The 23,212-nt window shown below is 39.8% G+C and overlaps 1 protein-coding gene across 19 annotated transcripts in view; it reads left to right on the top strand.

Annotated features, from left to right (window-relative positions):
* The window catches only part of PTPRK (protein tyrosine phosphatase receptor type K), a 330,222-nt gene that overhangs the window by 75,959 nt on the left and 231,051 nt on the right, over positions 1-23,212 (top strand). For all 19 annotated transcript variants that reach the window (XM_083607580.1, XM_083607578.1, XM_083607575.1 and 16 more), the window contains exon 2: positions 5,542-5,664. In XM_083607580.1, coding sequence (XP_083463706.1) covers positions 5,542-5,664 — 123 coding nt within the window. The remainder of the gene's footprint in view (positions 1-5,541; positions 5,665-23,212) is intronic.

Genomic DNA, 23,212 nt, shown 5'->3' with positions numbered 1-23,212 from the left:
AAGGGTAATGGCTGCCCTTAAGGCATGTGTGTTAAAGCAGTATGTCAATTTGGTATTGTGACAGCAGACAATGATAACATTGCTTAAAGGAATACCACTCTTCATTTTATCAGTTTAACTTTCTATAGCAGTGGAAGGTTTTGCTGCAGAATGGTTCTAGCACTATTATAATCTTAAAGCAGGCAAGATTTGAACATTAAGTTTTGTCATGACAGATGCTGATTAAAAAGGTCCCTCAGTGAGAATAGTGTTGCAACTTTTCAGAGGCTTTAATGTTGTTTCCTGGTATGTTTCCTCGCCTCCCCCCTTTCCATTCTGTAATCTGCCATCCTTGACAGTTGCTCTGACATAGCAATCAGCTGAGTAGAAAACAGTGCTCTTTGTTTTTGTTTGACAGTCTAAAGTGATACATAAATGCCTAATATATAAAAGACTTCACTCGGGTGGAAATAGAACTGATTTTAGATGCTTTAGAAAATCAGTCCAGTGTTGTCAGAGATATTAAAGTTCTGTTTGCTACCAAACAACATCCAGTTGTTTTGAATTTCTCCATTATTTCCTAAGGAGTGAATTCCCCCCCCACTGTTGCCCCCCCCAAGTTGATTGATCTTGATGATAAATGCATGTCAGTATCTGCCACTTCTTCTGTTAAATATGGAGTGACATCTTAGCTGACTGAGCTAGTAGGAGTGTTTCAGATTCTAACTCATTTCCAAGTTGCCATCCACCCTCAACTTGAACCTCTTCAGGTTTTGCTTCAGGTGAGCATGTTCAGAAACACCATGGTTGTGACAATACTTCATCCTTAAGGGGAAGCTTTTCACCCAGTGTGCATATGAACTTAGGCTTTGGTCCAACACACTTTTCTGAACTTGTACCAAGTGTGTGGTTTAATATAAGCCCTGAACAAAGGTTATGCCATAAAAATAAATCATGTAATGTTGTATGAAGACAAAGGGCAGTATTGAACTAAAGCCACCTCATCAGCACCCCACTCTCCTCTCCCTGTGCAGCCAGCACCCTACCCAGATCTGCTTCAGGGGGTTGTGGGAGCTCCTAGAAATTGGGGGGGGGGGCCTCAGGAGAGAGGAGGGGGGAGAAAGTTATATTATGTAACCTGAAGTCATTGCACTGATGGAGCATCCATGTAGTGCTATGTTGCTATATTGGGTACAGGCCAAAATAGCAGGTTTGGAAATAGGTTATACAGATGGTTGACTATAAAGTTCATTGGACTTGTTTTGTAAACTGCAGTGCTACTGTCAGTTCCACTTGTGACCTGTCCCTTCACCTTCCATGAAAATATGGCCAACTTATTAAAGAAGGTCTGTTATGAACCTTATGTCATGTAATCTGCAGAAGATTACTGCCATTGGGTATTATATGATCATACTTCAGTGACTCAGTTGATGTATAGAATAAATTATTTCAGGATAGGCATCAAACTCTGATACAGAATTTTATACATTTAGTGTGCTTGTTTCCCACAATATTATTGCTTAAAGTGAACATACAAAGCTGACATGCTGAGAAAGATCCACCCAGCTCAATATTACCGCCTCTGAGTGGTTCTGATGATAAGGTGATTCCCATCACCTCCTGTTTGATCTTTCTCAGCTAAAGATACCAAGGTTTGACCTTGGCGTAGGCTCTACTACAAAGCAATGGCCCTTCTCCAGTGATGTTGGCAATTCAATTTGGTTGAAAAGGTTATTTATTGCATAATATGTGATTTAATTTGACCACATTTTAAGTATTAGTACACTTGAAATCTCCTGACCTGCACCTCTTGACTTAATAAGCTTTAATTGCCCATTTAATTGTTTAATTATGCTGTTTTAGTGAGCTTAAATTTATTGTACTTTTTAATTCTGAATGTTTGTAATGTTTTGATGAAATTGTTTTATTGTGTGTTTTAATAATGTTTGGACATATTTTTATAACTGGTTTAGAACTGCAAACCACTCTGAAGCCATTTTGGCTATTAAGCAGTTTATAAATCAATAATAATAATAATAATAATAATAATAATAATAATAATAATAATATATTGTTTTCAGTGATTAATTGATAGCCACTGCATAAAGCTGCCTACTAGAAGTCTATAATATGGTCATAGTCTAGGTTTGGTTGTTGCAAACAATTAGTTTCTAGTGGAAGTTCCATAATGTAGGGTTGGCATACAAAGAGCTCAAAAATGGTAAAACTAAAACAACAACAACAACAACTTTGCACCCCCCAAAAAAACAACAACAGCTCAACAACTTTTCTGTCCAGATTTTCATTGTATGAAATATGGCAACCCTACATAATGCTAATGAATAAATCTATATAGCAAGAGTAGGCAAGCCTCTTATTGAACCTAGTAGAAACAAAACTGCATGATACAATTCTGTATTTTTCCCTTAAAAAAATTAGATTGCCCCCCAGCAATGCTTCCAACATGGTGTTATGCTAGCAGTGCATGCATTTATAAGGTTTTTGAACTTTTGTGGTATTAATAGACCTTTTGATCAGTGTTATCGTTTTGTGCAGACAGTGGTGGCATTCCTTTTGTATCCTTTATTAATATAGTGCACAGTAATGGAAAATGTGCATGGTTTAAACCTTAAAGAGTGTGTGCCTATAAACCTGGATATATAAAGCAGCTGAGATTACTCATAGTTGAACTCTCAGTTGGTGCCGATGTAATTTGGTGTAACATTATGGTTTCCTACTGGGATAGCTTTTAGCTGCATTTTAGCACTTTTGTATCAGTATTGCTACATAAGAAGGTTGGCAGTTTGTAGCCTCTAAAATAGTAGCCAGTTAATACATGGTGTTGTGAAATGCATGGCTTCTCATCTGTTAAAAGTTCTTTTAAGGGCACGCAGACACACGTTTTGGGATGAAAATGGGAAATGCACCAAATAACAGTGGCCATGTCAGGACATAGTGACAAATTTGAACCTGTCAAACTGATCATTGTAATAAAGGTATTGAAAATCAGGAATAGGATCATTGGAAACTGACATGTTTTGAGTCGGACCAATGGTCCCATCTAGCTCATATTGTTTATGTGGGAATTTGATGGTAGTTTCCATTTTCAGACTATGCAAAAGACAGCCTTGGGCTGTTTGATGCTTTTGTTCTCTTTTCCCTCCTATAAAAACCATGCAAGACACTTTCAACTTTTTAAAATGTTACCAAAACAAAAACAATCCAGAGCTCTGCAGACAACATTTTGGACAGCTTCAGCTCTTGCAAAGCCAATAGACCTAGAGCAGGCATGTCCAGTTCCCAAGCGACTGTGATGTACTCCCAGTATAAAAAAAACTGGCAGTGATCTACCCATTGTCATTGGAGGGAGAAGGAGTGTGGGGGGGGGGTGTATTGCCCAGAGTTGTTGAGCTCTTTTGGGGGAGGACTGCACAGAGTTTTTTTAGCTTTCCCCCAGTAACCTTTTGTACACGATAAGGATCCTGCGATCTACCAGGGTCAGCCATGGATCTACAGATAGATCACGATCTACTGGTTGGACATCCCTGACCTAGAAAAACCTAGAGATATACAGGAAGAAAAGTATAAAGCACAGAAACAAAGAGATATTGTTCAAGCCTTTGTGGGGAGTCTGATTCAACTGTGGCCTCAATGTCACTGTCATTGTGTTTTTTCTCAGAAAGGGAGGGAACCTCCAAAATCACCCAATTTTGCCTCGTTATTTGGCTCCCGCATGGAGCTGATACACATTCCTTACACTATATTAGACTGTTTATCCATCAGACTCAGTATTGTCTCAAGCTGGCTATGACTTTCCAAGGAATCAAACAAAGGTCCTTCCCATCACCTGTTGCCTGATCATTTTTAATTTAAGATGCTACAGATCTACGTAGGCACCTTTTACATGCAAAGCATGTTCTCTTCTATTGAGCTGCAGCCTCTCCCTATTTTTAATCTTCCTCCTCCTGAGGGAGGGAATATCTATTGCCTTTCCTTAAGACTAAAATGAAGGTTTATTACCTTTGACTTTGAAAAAAGGTCTTTGTGCTCATATTTGCTTAGTTATTTTTCATAAAAAAGCACAACTTCTTATTCCACGCACTTTTCTTCATAATGTCTCCATTCTGTATTTAAGATTGCCTACTTCTCACTTGATATCAAACACAACATAGCAAGTTTTGCTTGTAGAAGAGGCAGGACGCCACCTGTTCTTTCATATAACTTCCCTCCTCGCAGTATACATTGTTTCTGGAGCAAGAACTATACAGTACAGTGGTGCCTCGCAAGACGAAATTAATTCGTTCTGCGAGTTTTTTCGTCTTGCGAATTTTTCGTCTTGCGAAGCACGGAACTGCACCTCTTCAAGCAATGCGCCTGGTTTTAAGAAAAAGGAAACAAATTCGCAAGACGTTTTCGTCTTGCGAAGCAAGCCCATAGGGAAATTTGTCTTGCGAAGCAACTCTAAAAACGAAAAACTCTTTCGTCTTGCGAGTTTTTCGTCTTACGAGGCATTCGTCTTGCGAGGTACCACTGTACTGTGTTTCAGGAATGGGGAATGTTTGCCCATCATGTTGGTGTGAGGTTGATGTTGCAGTCCAACAACATATGGCTACCATTTCTGCTTCTCCATCCCTGCTGTAGTTCTTCTAGCAGAACTTTAATTCGCCCTTCCATGCTTTCTGGGTTCTTCAGCTTTTCTTGAAGCAAAACATCTGAATCTACACTGAATTACAAAAATAAAACCATTCCTCCCCTTCAAAGCCAGTTCTTTCCCCTCTTCCCACAATGGGCTGAATTTCGAATTTCCTTGGCATTCATTTTACCTTAACAGCAGCAACTGTATAAAGACGCAGTCCTCAAATCTAGGGCCTTGTTGACTGGTGTTTAGGTTTGTATTTTATCTCTCTATCTTCCTCCCTTTTGTTGATAGATCAATAGTAGTAAGTCAATAACATTAAATTAAAACTCTGGCAATGCAAGTATTAGTGCATTTTGTTCTCTTTCACTGTGGATTTTGCTAAATGTCAAGTTTAATTCAGTGTTTGTAGTACCTTACTTTGCAGTCTCTCCTCAGTTCTTACTCAATTTGTCCCATCCATCTTTCACCATTTCACATGCTCAATACTTATTTTCTTACATTTATATCCCACTTTCCTTCCATCGTGGAGTTCAATACAGTATATATGTGGTTCCCAGGCAGTCATTCATTCATGCATTGACCACAACTAGTTCTGCTTTACTTTAGCAAGGTGGTGGCCTCATGTGGTTTCAGACCATACCATTTGAGCACAGTACTAAACCACATGAAGTTGAGTTGCTTGGCTTGTGATTTCTGACCCATTGAAGGGATTTCTTTTAACCTGACAAATTGTAAGCAAATTATGATGAGGGACAATGTTATTCAAATTTTCTTTTAAAAATAGTACTCCTGGCATGGAAACTTGGGAACTTTTTTCATTGACTTTTTCCCTTTAGAAAACACTTTGGATAAGATTATATGCAAGTACTCTTAGATCTGATATTTAAGACATAACATATTTTTCCCCCTTTCCTTTCTTTTAGGGGGTTGCACCTTTAATGATGGTCCAGGGCCCTGCGATTACCATCAAGACCCATATGACGACTTTGACTGGGTTCATGTTAGTGCTCAAGAGCCTCACTACTTGCCGCCTGAGATGCCTCCAGGTAAGAGTTGCTACAGTGATGGTGAAAGCTAAACACATTGATTCTGTGGAATATGGCTAGGATTATAGTACCCAGTAGTGCCCATCACACAGAAAGGTCTTTGATCCAGTCAACATTCCTTAAGTAGGGCATGGGAGGTTGGTGGCGGGGGGGTTGCTGTTGTTTTGTTGATGTCATTCAGCCTCCACACCACTTTCTACACTGTTCTGAAGGTGGAATTGACAATTCTTGTTCTACGAGAGAGAGAGAGAGAGAGAGAGAGAGAGAGAGAGAGAGAGAGAGAGAGAGGTTATTTTGTTTGCTGGGTCAAAGAGCCTTCTGTCAGTGAGAAGGACACCACTGGTGTGTGGAACCAGAGTGTTCTTTTCTAAGAGCTGTTATCCTTTGAGCAGGTTGGGGGAATGGATGAGGTTGTGGTAAGATTCAGCTGTGTAAAAGAAACACTAATAAAATTGACTGTGAAGGCTTCCAGGTATGTCTTAACTATAAACTTACCTTGCTTTAGATAATAATAAAACTGAGTGCAACTTGTAATAAGATAACAGTAGCCTACTTCACAGGGAAGTTGGATAGATAGCTAAATTTCAAAACAGAATGACTCACACATGCCAACATAAGAGTTACATGTGCCCTCCCTATCTCTCAAATTTAATTTTGATGTTCACGTGTGTAAGTGTTAATGCATATGTAATTGAAATAGCACTACTTATGCAAAAGAGGGGTGTATCAACAAGCCTGGCAGAACATCATAGCATGCAGAAGTACAAACATTTTTTTGAACAAAATGAAATGGGAGAAGCGCAGTGAAGATGAGCATGCTCAGTTATCATGGAATGCTGATGGTTGGGGTGATGAAATGAGAGATATTGGTGGAAATGGAATGGACTTCCTTAAATTCTGAACAGAAGCCCTCCTTTTAGTTGCCAGTCACAGTTGTAGTATATTACAAATCTGTCATGCCTTCTTAGTGAAAATGATGTTGACATTATTTTATTTTATTTTTGGTCAAGGGACTTTACTTTTGGAACCTAGAGAAGCATTTACACGTAGGCTTCCCATCTTCATTTGGAAGAAAATAATCTCCCATTTTTTTCTTAGGCTGTAGGTTAGCTATTGGCCTTCACTGTCACACTTCAGTAGATACAAAGAATGAGCCACCAGCAATTTGTCCTGCATAAACACCATTGAACCTAAGAGAACATGAACAAAAAATAAAAGAAATTAAAAACCTTAGTGACAAAAACTGAGGTTACAGAATTAAACCATTTAGCCCACAGTGAACAGACTTCAGGCTCCTGAGATCGTTGTTGTTGTTGTTGTTGTTGTGTTTTTTGTTTTTTTTTACTAGACCTCCTTCATTCCCCCAGCAGGAGCCAGGCAGAAAGACTTATCTAGATACCTAAACTGAATTCAGCCCTTCCACTCTCAAAATTCCCTCCTGGTTACCCCCAGCTTTTTTTCATTCTAGCAGTATAATTTGGGTGGGAGAGGTGGAGGGAAGTGGCATCTTAATGTTCTTGCAATTGTTAAACAACAGGGTGTAAGAATCTGTAAAAGTCCCCCAGATCTAACTTCTGGCCACTGATTCAGCCAGAATAAAATATGGAAGAGTTGGTATATGTGTTTAGAATTACTTGATGCTTTCCCACAAATAGATACAAATTGAAGTGTATTTTGTAAAGGAAAACACAATTACTGAAAATATTTAAACATTTTAACAGTGACACAATCTTTAAATTTAGTAAGTGACAAATACAGAGAGCATAGTAATTATTTAGATCCCTGGTTGTATCCAATTAATTTTGTTTACTGCAAAGATTCCCCCCCTCCCTGCCCTTTCCAATTCAAATTAATTTTGGTTGATGATACGTATTTTCTGAATTATAGTTATAAATCAAGTAACATGGAACAAATTAAAAATCTAATATATCATGTTTAAAAATAGCTGTGCTGTATCTGTACAGTAAAGATCATTCAAAGTATCTACATATGCCATCAAATTTTATTTTCAATGTGGAATATTAACATTTTCATCTAAGCAATTTGTAATGCCAAAAGGTCTCTAGACCGAATGAAAAGGTTTGAATAAATGTGTGTGTTCTTGTGCATTGGTAAATCTGCTCTTTAGTATGTTCCTCATAAGCAAAAAGTTTGCTTAAATAGGTTTAGCTGATGGTTTCCTCATTTTTTTAAAAAAGAAAAGACCAGGTTAACTATCGCCTGATAAAAAATTCTACCTGATATATTTATATTGCATCGTGTTGGATAACAGCAAAATAATAGCAATAACAACAATAATAATACTAGCATATAATCTTCTGGCTGTTCATCAGCTTCAAATATCAGAAAAAATTCTGATTTATGGAAATATTTCCATTGTTAATTACTACTGTGGACAAGATAATGAATAACTGAAGAGGTGCAGCCTAGCTGACCTTGTCTGTTCACCTTTGATGAACAGCTTAATCGGTGCTTTCTAGACAAAATGATATGCTGAGTAAAATGAATGCTTCTGAAATTCAACTGCATTTTTCAATTAATAGTTTATTGAATAATTAATCATACGAAAGGAAGAAATAAGGTTGAGGCTCCTTTGTTTGTGCCTCCGAACCATTTGTGCCATTTGCAAGGAGGAAGAATGAGAACTTTACACTGTAAAATTAGATCAACTGGTTTGCAAGCCCCTTTTCTCACCGCCTCTTTCCTATAATTAATTATCCTTAAAAGTGGGTGCGCTTTCATGTTTGTAATTAGCGATTAGGCTTCTATCATTAACTGGCTGCAATTGATAAATGGCCGGATGCTACAGTGCACCTTCCTTGTTAAACAAGGCAACACGTTATAAATGCAGAAACACAACCCCATAATAGTCACACATGCGCCAGTGTTTACTGAAGGAAAAAAATGTATCCTTTGTTATATATATTATGTAGAAAATATACCTCTTCCAGATGCTTCCCCTCTCCGAAACTACGTGTTGCCTTCTCCCACCCACCAATCAGTGAGCTATGGCAAACCTGTAAAATCAAAATCTTAAAGCAGGCTCAGTTTTGCTATCCAGTTAGAATGCTGAGAAGTTAAGTCCCCATATTAGGTATTAAAAAGTAGGTACTAAGAACCAATGCACTTCTCCGTGCCGGATTAAACCCTGTGGAGGCCCCATGGCAGTTGAAATCTCGGGAGCTCCCTCATGCACATGCTCAAGAGGGATAGCATTGAGCTAAGAAAGCTTGGTTGTAATTTTCGTTCAAGATCAAATCAATATTATTTTGACCTGTTTTCACGGGGCCTGTAAAAGTATGAGGCCCATAGACCGGTGCCTACTCTGCCTATTTGGTAATGCAGCACTGCACTTTGATAGATCAAAGTCACTCAACATAGGTAGGCATGGTGGCACTTGTTACAAACTGTATGTTCAAAGATTGGCCAGTGTTAGGTGCAAAGCAATGCATAAATATTATAACTGTGCCCCTGAAGGACCAGGTGCGCAGCCTGGGAGTCATTTTGGACTCACAGCTGTCCATGGAGGCTCAGGTTAATTCTGTATCCAGGGCAGCTGTCTACCAGCTCCACCTGGTACGCAGGCTAAGACCCTACCTGGCCGCGGACTGTCTCACCAGAGTGGTGCATGCTCTAGTTATCTCCCGCTTGGACTACTGCAATGCGCTCTACGTGGGGCTACCTTTGAAGGTGACCCGGAAACTGCAATTAATTCAGAATGCGGCAGCTAGACTGGTGACTGGGAGTGGCCGCCGGGACCACATAACACCGGTTCTGAGAGATCTGCATTGGCTCCCAGTACGTTTCCGAGCACAATTCAAAGTGTTGGTGCTGACCTTTAAAGCCCTAAACGGCCTTGGTCCTGTATACCTGAAGGAGCGTCTCCACCCCCATCGTTCAGCCTGGAAACTGAGATCCTACGCCGAGGGCCTTCTGACAGTTCCCTCATTGCGAGAAGTAAGGTTACAGGGAACCAGACAGAGGGCCTTCTCGGTAGTGGTGTCCACCCTGTGGAACACCCTCACTTCAGATGTGAAGGAAATAAGTAGCTATCCTATCTTTAAAAGACATCTGAAGGCAGCCCTGTACAGGGAAGTTTTTAATATTTAACGCTGTATTGTTTTTAATACTTGATTGGGAGCCGCCCAGAGTGGCTGGGGAAACTCAGCCGGATGGGCGGGGTATAAATAATAAATTGTTATTATTATTATTATTACTACGATAGTATAAAACATGCAATAAGGCCACCACAACCACTATTTGAAATGATGATTTACTTTAGATGTCTCAGTAGTAGTTCTGATCACAGTTAACTTGTGTTAGAGAGAAGACTCGTAGTTAAGTGAAAAGGTGAACACAGTGTGGAATTATTGGAAGGCAGAATATCTGGGAGTAAGTTGGAAACAGTTATTGTTCTGAGTGACATTGGCCAAGTTCCCATCTCACTAAGCTGGGGGCTATAGTTTTTTCCTCCCACTCCTGCTGGGGAGGAGCAAAGTGAGAGCCACCAGTGCATATATAGTAATCCATTAACTATGGCTTGCCATAATGAGTGAATGCAGCCCATCACTTCACGATTCCAAGCTCTTCTAAATTCTATGGGTTCAACATAGTTTAGAATTTCTTATAGATTGAATTAATTGGTTAAATGGCTTAAACCAGTTGTGGGGTGATGTCCCCATTGTGGCAATTCACTCATGCTACAGCTGTTCCGTTAGCAGGACCCCTGTTCTTAGCATAGCACAACAGGCGAAACCAACAGATATCTTACACTTGCAAAAATGTCACACAGTGTCTTGGTAGTGTGAGTTCCATTTCACACAACACTAAGCCAAACTATGGCTTAGAACAAAATGAGCAGATGTGAGAGTTCCTGGCCTGAAACATGGCTGCTGCGCTTCTTTCTCAGTCCTATTACTACTACACGTGGCTAAGCCATGATCTAGTTTAACATAGGATTTAGAGGTCAACCGTGAAAGATTTTAAGCTAGCTGTCTGGAATGTTTCAGCTAGGTTATTTTTAAAGCGTGTCCTAACTGGGAGACAATTTGCAATTTTATCTACAATCATCACTTCTGATGGGAAAGATCCAGCCCCCCTTGAATTTATTATCTAGCTTAAACCATTATATTTTATTGATTTCAGCTGCACATTTAAATTATGCTAAAAAGAAAATTTTCTCTTTATTATGGGAAGGTCATGTATGAAGTACATAATGCTTCATTGAAAGGTGTAAAAGGAATGTTTGAAGATATTACATGACATTGAATCGAAAACCTACTGCTAAGCTATATTATACCCCTAAGAATTTCGGATCTGGTTTTTCCTTTTTTATCAATAGTCACATCAGGCTGTCAAACGTATTTCATTCATAAGTCTATTATAGGGCACAAAGACTGAAAATGTCATCCTTTTCAGTTGAGCCTGTACTTTTGCCCTTTCTATCGGAGCTGCAACACATGTGATAAAATCAATTAATTGGTGCATTTGAATTTGAATGCTTCACTTGGTGCCAGATGGAACTTGGGATTTGAATTCCAGTGCTCAACATCTGAACTTTAGGTACCTCTGATACTGCTTAAGTAGTTTGAAATAATAGTGTTGATGGTGTTCAGTGCCACTTGGATCTTTATATATATTACTTTCATATGGGAAAATCCTCCAGTGTCCAGCTATCTTGTTAATTTTGAACTTTTAATATTTAGAATATTATTTATCAGCAAATCAGTGATAGTGCTTAAAATGTCTTCCATAGATTTTTTTTTAATTGGCTGTAACATAAAACTTGCAATAACAAAAGGTTTTTGGGGAGGGCAGTTGTTACCAGATCATTTTTAACCACAGAGCTGACAAGCACATTTGTTGATGTGATTAGTCCTATCCTCTCTTAGTTAACAGTTTCCCTTTTTCTTTTTCATTTCACTTCTTTAGTCTCAATTTTTGTGTTAGGCCAAGTTATGTGTAGCTCCTTTATGGCAAGGATGGGGAAGCTGTGGCCCTCCAAATATTGTTCAAACACAACGCCTGATCACCCCCCAGCATTGGCCATGCTGTTTGGGGCTGATGGGAGTTGTAGTCCCACAGCATCTGGAGGGCTAGAGGTTAGACAACCCGGCTTACTTGCAAAGCCTTCTGATACCTTGTTTGCTTCAGTTTCCCCCTCCTCTCATTCTCTTCTTTTAATTCACACATCTGTTTTCAGTATCTTATTTTTCTGCCTAGCGGGTGGCTGACATGGAAGAAAGGAGCTGGAATTCCTGCTGCAGGGTTTATAAGATAAGGGTGAGAGTGATGATGCAAGAATCAGATTTTTCTGCCTTGTTGTCCTTTACAAGACACTTAAAGTTGCTGGAGGGTATCCATGTCCTGTTCTACAGCAGTTGCTCAGCTTCTTTCATGCTCAAGTGTTATCTCTTAAGTTTGCTCTTTTTTTTGCCTGGACATGACTAATTGAAAGTATACATAATAGAAACTTTGAAATGCACATTTCATTATTAAAAAATTCTGACCCTTCTGCCCATACAGGTAGCAAGTGGTACATTTAGATTCCACACAAAATCAGAACCATACTGACAGCCAAAATTTCTTAAGGGTAAAAGCTTTATTTAAAACGAAGCACGTTGCATTGGGGACCTTCTGGCAGAAAGTGCCATGGGTGCAATAAATGAACCATGAGCCCATGAAATCTAGAAGGTTGTTTCAGTAGACATAGTTATATAATACTTCAGAAATGTTAAGGGTGGCTTTTCCACACATAAAACGCAGCAAAATCTTTGGTAAAATGTATGGTAAAGTGATTGTCATTATAAAGCTCATATTAAAGTTTTGAAAGCTTCAGCCTTGTTTGTAGCTAAAGTAAACGGCTGTATTTTCATCGTCTTATGGTTAGGAAACCTGGAAGATGATTTATACTGAGTCAGAACATTGGGTCATCTAGCTCAGTATTGTCTACAGTGGTACCTCAGGTTACATATGCTTCAGGTTACATACGCTTCAGGTTAGAGACTCCGCTAACCCAGAAATAGTGCTTCCAGAAATAGTTAAGAACTTTGCTTCAGGATGAGAATAGAAATCGTGCTCCGGCGGCGCGGCAGCAGCAGGAGGCCCCATTAGCTAAAGTGGTGCTTCAGGTTAAGAACAGTTTCAGGTTAAGTACGGACCTCCGGAACGAATTAAGTACTTAACCTGAGGTACCACTGTACTTGGGTCTGGTCCTGCTAGCTAGGGATGATGGGAATTGTAGTCCAATAACACTTGAAGACTGAACTTTGATAGGAGATTTACACAGCCACTGCTGACTACCCAAAACTGATTGCCTTATTACTTCTTTTCTTGTCATTTGCCTGCTTGCTCTGCCCCAGAAGAGGGGAAAACAGCAAACAATGAAGTAAGTAGAAAGAACACCAGATGCCACTGGCTGGGAAGTGATGGTGGTTGGACCCAGAGGCAAGAAACAATATTGTTCAGTTGGGAGGAGAGAGGAGAGGGGCCCACTGGTGGCTTCCTGCCAAGCTTTCCCACGCCCTCAGCCTGGAGCCCAGCACTGCTAGCAAGAAAACAAAAATAAATCCAAATCACAAAGTAGCATACAGTATGGAACAAGCTGCTTCCAGGGATGGGCAGCCACATAACTTTGCTCTTCCATGAGGGTAATTATATCTTCATGACTTCAGCATATGCCCCACGAATGGATTCTAGGGCTGAAAAGAATGGAATTCTAGAGCTTAACTGAAAGAAAATGCAGTATTGATTGGAAGCTTGTCAATCTCTATGGTCCTTTGGCATCGGAAATGGTAGTGTCCACAATTGCTTTTTGATGACATGCAACTGTTGCTGTCACAATGTACCAGTGTCTGTTTAGCAATGCAGCAGGCTGGATCCTTTCCTTCCTTCCCCTCTATGCCAGATACCCAACTTTGACAGGCTGGGTGGGCTGCCCATCTGACAATCACAAGACATCATTATGATGTAAGGTGACAGCTTCACAGGGGGCCTCTTTGAGGGTGGGCAGTGTGCCTTGAAGAGACTTCTTGTAACCACCGATCAGCCTGATAACGAACTTGCAACAGTTCATCTGAAGCTTCCAGTTGTTTCTTTGGAGCTCCATCCTTACCTGCTTCATGCCTGATGTCACATGTGATGCCTGTGAGGGGGAAGCGGGTGTGGTTTGGAGAAAACAGAATTGCAGGACAAATTGGGACACATGCTGGACCTAATTAGGCCTAGGGACCAGAGCTTCTCTGTATTTTATGGATTTAATGATTTTACGGGTAAATCAGAATTAAACAGGGATTTGGAAGTTTACTGTATGGTTCTTGGCAAAGTGGCATGCTTTATTTTCAAACAACCTTGTACATGAGTGAGGGAGTAGCAATTGGTGTCAGTTGGAAACCCAGACACCAGGTGTCAGTTTCTGAATGAAGGGCCTGGTGGGAATGTGTGGGGCTGGCCATGTGATGACAACATCCACTGGTCCATTCACATATTCAGACTGGAGAGTTGCTTCTAGTCGGTGTAAATACTGAGCTAGATGGACTGATTTGGTATAAGGTAGCTTCCTGTGTTTCTGTGGCCCTCCAGATGAGCGCTGGTCTCCAACTCTCATCATCCCTGACCATTGGCTATGCTGGCTGAGGCTGATGGGATATGAAGGCCCATAGGTTCCCATAGTAGTGTTGGATTTTCAGGAAAATGTCTGGATATTTTGCTACAGTATATTTTCCAAAGCGGTTTACTTCAAAATGATATTGCTATAGTTGTATATTTATCTTTGAATCCAACAGTTATAATTACCACATCTGAAATGCCCCATTTCCAGCTGCAACAACAAAGGTTCAAGGTGTTACATTCTCTACTGAACTGTCGGAGGGAGAGTCTTTTAATGAAGGGCACATTTTTAGTGTAAAGGCCACTGCCCTCTCAGATAAAAGTACATTTTGAAGAATGTCAAGAGATTACAGGAGGCAGAAAGGACATGCTGAGATGCTGTCTTGGATCTGCTATTTTGAGAATGTAATGTTGTTGCGTTTCAGCTGTAATTGAAGATAAAAGTTGCAAAAGCAAAGTTGTAACACATGTGGGAAAGCTCCCAATGTTAAAACATGCCTTCAACTGGTGCCTTGCCTAATGAAATTAGGGATGGTTTTGTGCACTTAGTCTTAAATATTGAAACAACTACATAGATTATGGTTTATGAGGTTGTCTGCACTGTCTCATAAAAAAATCCAACATAAGTTGACTACAGAAAAACATGCAGGAAAATGGATTAAAAATTGATCTTGGCATTTAGATGTAAAATGCCTTAATGTTTCCTACATGCCCTGTGATATGTCTTGTGCACAGTTATATGAATAATTTTGACATGTCAGAGCAGGTAGTTCATCAGATGTTGCTGGATTGCAATGCCCATCAAGATGGGAGTTGGAGTTCAACAACATCTTGGGGGGGGGGGGAGTCACAAGTTCCTCATCCCTGTGAAGGAAACATTCAGGAGCCAAATGAAAGTCTCCTAATACCTTGACTCTAAAGGTTGTCATCTCAATGGTTGATATAAGCATGAGACTGCTTAAATCAAACATTACCTCTTTTCTAGAGTGTGAACTCCTTCTTAACTGCTGCTTGAGGCTAGTTTCACATCCATGTTAACTTTAACCATAGTCAGCAGCCATCACCGCTGACCTGATAATTAACCATGAGCAAGTTTTCTGGGGGAAGAAGTGCTGTGCTCTGGGAAGAAGTGTGTAGTGCTGCAATCAGACCTCAATGCTAAATCACAGTTAAGTTTTTGGTAATATAACATCTGAACTATCCCACAATGTGAAAGTAATGATAAATCTGGCAATATGTTGCTGGGAAGAAATAACCCTAGCATTTATTGGGGGGGGGGAATGTATTTTAGTAACACCTGTAATGAGAAACAAATTCCTTTTTAACTTTTGTGAGGATGCTCTTCAGAGTCAGAGAGTGACAGAGTATTTGATATACAGTGCTGCTTTACAGATATTGTTCTAAGAACTGCAACTTTTAATAACTGGAGCCAGAATTTCCTATTAGCCCCTCCTCCCTCCCTGTCTGCTTTTCCTTTTGTGCTATGTTTTTTGGATTGGATGCTTGAGGGCTGGATTTGGTAGTGATCTATAAGCCATTCTGGGAGCCTTTTCAGCTGAAAAGCAAGGTAAAAATGCTTTAAGAAACACAATGTACCAGCCTGTGAATGCACATGACATCCAACACTGACATGTTACATGGTACAGTAGATACGGTTTCCTAATAATTATATTCTTCCTGCAGCTGCTTATTATATGTGCAGAAACCTGTAATTAGTGGTCATCACCTAAAATCTTTAGACTTGAAAGTGAGGTTTGGTCATAGAATGAGAATGTCAAGTATGCCTACATGCACCCCGTGTGTGTGCGTTCTCAGTTTGGAGATTAAATATGTGTCAGGGAACTGCCATCGGAACTAGAGGAGGAGGAGGCGAGGCTCCACAGCGATGCTGGAGGGGGGCCAAGCAGGGAGAGAGGCAGGTCTCCTGTTGGGGAAGAAAATCAGCGCAACACCAGGGATAGAGGGGGGCCAATGGGGGAAGCAGAGAGCAGGCTCCAGGACTCTTCACTGGACACCAGTGGGGAGAGCACAGGTCCTCCGCTACCCACGCCCTCCCTGCGCAGAAGACTTCCGCGCAGGGAGAGTAAGAGGAGACTGGGCGTCAAACAACTTTTATGTTGGAAAAGGTTTAAGAAACGCCCACTGACGGATTCTGCCAGCGACTGAACAGCCACGGAGTGGATGGCTGTCCAGCGAGAAATGGTTTAACCAGCCAACCTAGCCCAGAGCGGCGGCTATTTACGCACAAGCAACCCCTAAAGCCATTACAATATGATTCACTGCTTTTTCCATAAACTGCTCAGGATAGTGGTTGCATATTTATGATTTTATTCTTCTGTTTATGAAAGTTTATGTTGCGTCAAAATGTTTTACCAGCACTTGTCACTATAGGAGAAAAGAGATGATATTGGGGCATATGTTTGCAAAATTTGTGGGTAGACATTTTGAAAGTTGAGATGGTTAATCAGGGTTTATCTATGCACAATATGCAGATAGAAATTTCAAAGCCAGGATGGTTAACTTGTGCGTGTGATATTTAAAGCTCCTGACATTTTCATATATTTTTTGAAGAACCCTTAAGTGTTATGAACCCCTAGTTTGCATTTTTTCTTTCTTACAGTCAAACATTCTCCTCTCTCTTTTAATAAACTGGTGATGGATTATCTCACTGAGCACGTTTTTTCTGGAGTAGTTCATTTTAAAACTAATGGCCTTGTTAGGAGAAGAAAATGAGAGAGTCTATCAAAATAAATTTCCAGAGCTGACTAAGCACCTTCTCTCTCTTTTAAAACCTGTTTAGTACAGCTTGTTAATCAACATGGTGTTCGGTCATTAGCACTAAGTTGCACTTGTTAATACCTTCTCGAGTCCCAGTCTGCAGTATTCTGCGATAACTAGATTTCTGTCATTTTACTGAACTTAAATGAGCTTGAAAATAATAAAGTTAAAGAGGGAGAAAGGAGGCCTTAATAGGTTATGGAAAATATGGTGAGTTTCAGCCAGTTTTCTTGAATATGGGAACTAGAAATGTTTGGAATACTTGGGATGAATAGATGCAATCTTTTAAATGGCAAAGCTGTTTTCTGCATTTACCTTTCTGCAAAACATTTAGATTAGTTCTCTCTACTGTCGTTTTTCCATTTACCTATAACCTCTTATAGCTTAAGAGTTACTGCTGTTTTAATATGCAGATACCTTTTTTATGGGTGGTTCCATTTTTGGCTACATAACAATCAGCGCTCAGAGAACTGAGGTCACTGTATGTGCAGTAACATTGTGGAGCACTTAAAAAAACCCAACCTTCAAGAATGGTAAATTTTCCTGCTCTAAAGATGAGGTATCTAAAACAGAAGGCCTGTGGCTCTCCAGATACAGTGGTACCTTGGGTTAAGAACTTAATTCGTTCTGGAGGTCCGTTCTTAACCTGAAACTGTTTTTAACCTGAGGTACCACTTTAGCTAATGGGGCCTCCTGCTGCCGCCACGCAATTTCTGTTTTTATCCTGAAGCAAAGTTCTTAACCCGAGGTACTATTTCTGGGTTTGCAGAGTTTGTAACCTGAAGTGTCTGTAACCCGAGGTACCACTGTACTATTGAACTGAAGCTCCTGTCCGCCCCAGCCAGCACAGCCAATGGTCAAGGAAGATGGGAATGGTAGGCTAGCATTATCTGGTAATCTCAGTAGCTGACTGGTTAGTTGTTTTCATTGCAAATGCAAAGTAAACTAGTGAGGAATTGTTCATATCATTTATCTTGTTGAGATAACCTTTGAATTCTTGACCTTCATGTAATAATATTTAGTTTATGTAAATCTGTGTGTTTGAAGATAATATCATGGCTGTGAAAGAGCACTACTTAAAGGTCCTAATCAGGACCTTCGTCATCTTTTTTTCATTATTGCACGGCCTAATAGGCATAACGTTATGACCTACAGGCCTTGAAATCTAATTTGAGACAATAAGTGTTGAGTAAATAAGTCAATGATGGGAGTGCTGAGGCAGAGGACATAATGAGGGCAACATCAAATTCTACTTCAAAAAATAATTACTCAGACAACATCATAGAAAAGAGATGGAGGAAATAGTAAAATCATTACACATTTTTCTCATGTAATGCTCCACAGAATCTGAGGGTCTGCCGACGTAAATATTGATTTTTGAATCTCTATCCCTTTTGGCTGTTCAGCATGTAATTTGTATTCCCTTATTATGTTTTGCTGCTGAGACAGCATTCATTGATGTTTTACAATGGTAAATATAGCAACAATACATTCTGGCTATATCATTGCACTGAACTTCTTTTTATTAAACTGCTAGGTTTCTAACACACAAGCAATTTTGCCTATGAGTAACCAAGAAACCTATTGTTGCCTTTTTGAAGTTCCACCCATGGCTAGCTGGATACACATACATGCACACAGGCATGCAACTAGGCTTTACTCAGAGTAGACCCCTTAAAATTAATGGACTTAACTTAGTCATTAATTGTAATTAGTTTACTCAATGCGTAAAATGTAGTTGAATCCTGCAAACATAAAGAGTCCAGGATGCTGTATGATACCAACCTGGCAATCGCTCAGCCCCTGTGGGTCATAAACAAGTGTATGAAAGTTGGACAGTAGAGGAATTGGTAGAGCTCATTGTAGGCATGTAAGCAATATTTATCCCTTATACATTTTAGGAGACAGGATGGGTTATGAAACTGTGCTCTCTGACCTTGCCTCAGGTTGTAATCCTATGTACACATGCCTGAGAATTAGTGTGGTTTACTTGGTGTGATTTACTTTTGAGTAAAGGTGAATAGGATTGGACTGTTAACCATTGTTAAAGGTTATGTTGGCATTGTAGTTGATAAAAACCACATGATGATTGCTAATCAGGGTTTGTTCTTTGCAGCACAGGAGGCACCAGTTTCACATGGTAAAATGTTGCTTTCATAGGCTCTGTAAAGTGACTGCTTAATAACTCAACACATGAACAGAACGTGACTATTTGAATCTGTGCCCTCAGCATAGAAAAATTTCTAATTCAGCAATTAGTTCTGATGATTAGTTATGGCATACCCGTATCTATATAAATATAATGTCCTGGTTTTAATGAAATCTCTGTAGGTTAAAAGTTTTTATCTTAAAGCTGCTGCAGACCTAGAAGCCTTTCCCCCCACAAAGGTACAATCTTTTCTAAGCTTGCTGTCTTGGAATGCAAAATAAATTCAGTGTACTGAAGAAAAACAAAACTGTTTTGCGTTTCGCTCTAAAACTTCCCCGTCCATGATAAAAGATGTAATACAATCTAAGGAAGCACAGTGGCTAATTCACTTTAACTGATTACATTTGGGTGCATCTACAATGTACCAGTAACTTGTATATGCATAAGATTCATTCTGAAAACAAAGATGCCTCCCATAAGTGTTTTACTGGTCAGCCGATCCATCCCTATTCTAAAATCGTTACGCAAAAAGTTGCGTGATTTTTACAACCAGCATTTCTAGTTACATATTGCATGCCACCCAAATTTCCAAGCAGTATGAGATTCCAGGGATTCCAGGTACTTACCCAGGGTTTATGCTTCCCTTGGAATTAGGGATAGCAGAGAATGTGGTGTCTTTGTGATACATGGATTATTTACACACATCTACAACCAGAGCCTGTGATGGAGGAGTTCACAGCATTAACACCCCAATAGGACTTGCTTCCCCCATAACTGCAGCCCTGCATTCAAAGAAGAAATATTCTCCCTCTCCTCTCTCCAGCTTGCTGCTTTGCTTCTAGCCCACACAACTCCAACTCTCTGCTCCCAACTCTGGCTATGTTTTTCTAAGTACCTGCAAGCTGGGGGAAGGGGCCCCACCCATTTGATGTCTCACACAGATCCCATTCCTTTGCTGCCTTAGCAACCTATTACCTCACCAGGAAGCTAGCCTGACTTTTCCAAGAATTAAGAGTATATATATTTGAGGAGTCCACCTTAATCGATACAGTGGAGTTAAGTCAACTTTAACAGTGTTAAGCTGCTATTGCATTCAAGATGGCTAGGGTTGGGGTGAGTGAGTGGAAAAAGACATTACTTTGCTGTAGAGGTCTCTCCAGTGAAGTTCTCTTCATGGCCATGTGCTGTGAAAACATTAAATATTTACATAAGTGGAATTGCATCAGCTGGTTTCGATTTCAAGAGGTGATCTGGTTTTCCTGTTCAGAAAATAGCTCACTTAAGAATTCATAGTGATTGGGGGTTCAAAGTGGAGGGAGTGGCTAATATTCTTGATTTGTATAACTAACACACAGGCATACCTATTTTGTATTAGGTATTGTGCAGTAGCAGTTTACTGGTAAAGCAAACACTTCCACCACTTCTCTAGTCAAATAATCAAGTATTTAAAGCATTTGTTTAAAAAAGAACAGAGATAAGTGCCCTAATTTCAGAAACCCTTGACGTGCAGAACATTCCAGTCTCCTCAGCACCTTCACAGAGCGACCATGGTAGATTATAAGGAAGCCCTGACTCCCTCAGCTAATACAGCTGGTGCAGGGTGAAAGGATGTGGCCTGGAGCAAGCTGTTCTTCTACTGGGTTTGAGAAAATTCAGGTCCTACTCTGGCCGTACTAGCTTTTCTGTAAGCCTGTGAGATGCCAGACTTGCACACATTATGAATGCAGTGTAGCATAAACATGCTAGCCACCTTAGTTCTTTCTTTTTATGTTCTACTCAGCAAATGCACTACCACTCCAATATGACTGGTGCCTTTATACCCATGTGCATATGGTATGTGCAAACTAGCATTAATTGGAAAGATAGCCCTCTTGGAACTTGCATCTACAGATTGCAGCTTCTGATTAGCAAGCAGTCCTATCTCTATTCCAATCTGCCTGCATTCATTTGTTTCGTGCTGCTTTTACAAAAACTGTGCCCAGTTCAGATTTAATAGTTACAGAACATGATCATTAGGAGGAGCTGGTTTATGTGACTTAATTGTGGATGGCTTAATTTCCCATTTTCTTTTAATTTTCAGTGGTGTTGTACTGTTGAATGATGATGTTTTTTGATGCCTACTTTTTTAGCTCTCTCTCTCTCTTTCTCTCTATCTGTGTGTGTGTGTGTGTGTGTGTGTAATTGCCATACAGGCAAGAATTTGCAGGTGGGTAGGGCTTCAAAAAAAGATACTCTAACCTATGCAGAAGTGGTGTGACTAGTCTTTGATGCTCCAAATGTCACTGGACTGCAACTCCCATCATCCTGGTCTGCTACCATGCTGACTGTAGCCAATGGGGATTATTGTCCATCAAGATCTGAAAGACAGCTTAGCCACCCCTGCTGTAAAACACATGTGTTTTTCCTTGCAAAGAACATTAGTGGAAGTGTTTATTTCTGGAATATTAGCTACAGTGACTTCTAATTGATGACTTATGGCTACAAAGACTTCACTCTGCAATCTGTCACTAGCTTGTGACTTTTGGTAAAGATCTTAAAAGCTATAGATCTGTAAAATCAAACTTTGATCAAAGGTCTGAAATTGAAATGTAGATGCTGATGTTCCCTGTGTTCAAGGTGGATACAAGTTTCATGTGTCTCAAAGAAGCAAGCATTCCTTAATTATTTTAAAAACCTAATTGAAATTGTGTGCTTTTCTAACTCCTCCAGAATGGACTGAAATGTTATAATAGGGAGAAAATTACATGCAGTGAAATTTATCTTTGACCTTCATGTTAAGTAGATAGCAACTACCTCCAGTCTTATTTCACTGTTAAGTGCCTATTGTAACTGGTGGTAAAGTTGAGATGGTACTACTTTTTGTGTTTCAGAATGATTTCCTCTTGCATCAGTGTCATTAATAGTAGAAAATTAGGGACTGAATAAAACTTGGACTTAGTACTCTCTTAATTATTGTGAGTTGTCACCGCTACTATATGGACCTATCTCTGAAAGTAGTACTTTAAAAGGAGATAACTACTCATTACTGCTATTCATTAAAGGTGGAGCTAAATGTTAAGGAAGCTGTTGCCAAAGAGTACTTTGGTTGCATACAATGGTGTCCTTCCACAAATGGATTCATGGAATCCACCCTGCATACATGCAAGAGGCTTTGATCTAGGTGAGGTCTTCACAATTGGAAGAGGAATGGAGATGAGCCATCTTCTATGCTGTATTTTAGGGTTCCCCCGTGCTGTGGAGCAGACTTTCAGGGGGCATCAGAAGCAGCAGGGATATTGATAAAAAAAACACCTTTGCTCCCCTTCTGTGAGCTGGACCAAAATACCTTCTGTGAATGGAAGGACATAGTTCAGTTCAATTCCCTGCATTTATTTCTTCTCTATCCCTGGAATTTTATTGAAACTCTCCATGTGATGGACATCTTTAAGTTGTGCATTCTGCAATTATTCCTCACATCATTTGCAATGTGGTGATGTCATGCCAATTGATGAGTTTTCACTTGGCATTATGGAAAGATGTGACAACTCTGTGTCATTCACCACCACCCTGGGTTGACAATCTCTACTGATTCTTTGAAATCTTCAAGTACGTGGCAATGTGTGTTTTGTGGGAATATCACTGATATATTAAGGCCATATTTATATGAATCTGATGTTTTAAAAAAAAAAGTTGAGAGATTACAATCTCCTAGGATAGAGGAGCCATAAAAAGAGGATGTAAAATGATTGTGCCTTTTCCCTTAAAACACTAAATTTTGTGGCTAATAAACAAGTTGTAAAGCAAGTTTAACTCAAACCTATTAACTACTGCAAGCGTAGCATTCCCAGAAGGAAGGTGTATAGTGTAATATTAATGGGGAGAAAGGTGCAGGAAAAAGAGCTGAAGGTGATAGATTACCAAGCATTTTTCATATATATTTGCACCACTTATCAAAAAAATTAATGGCTCAAGTTTTAATCTTCTCCCAATTTGATTACACGCCAGACATTGCTGCATGCTTAATTGACCTTTGAA

Source organism: Podarcis filfolensis (assembly GCF_964270895.1).
Source record: "Podarcis filfolensis genome assembly, chromosome: 3".
In the NCBI taxonomy this organism is placed as follows: Eukaryota; Metazoa; Chordata; class Lepidosauria; order Squamata; family Lacertidae; genus Podarcis; species Podarcis filfolensis.
Note: the sequence above shows the minus strand (reverse complement) of the source record. Positions and strands in the feature narration are given on the sequence as shown.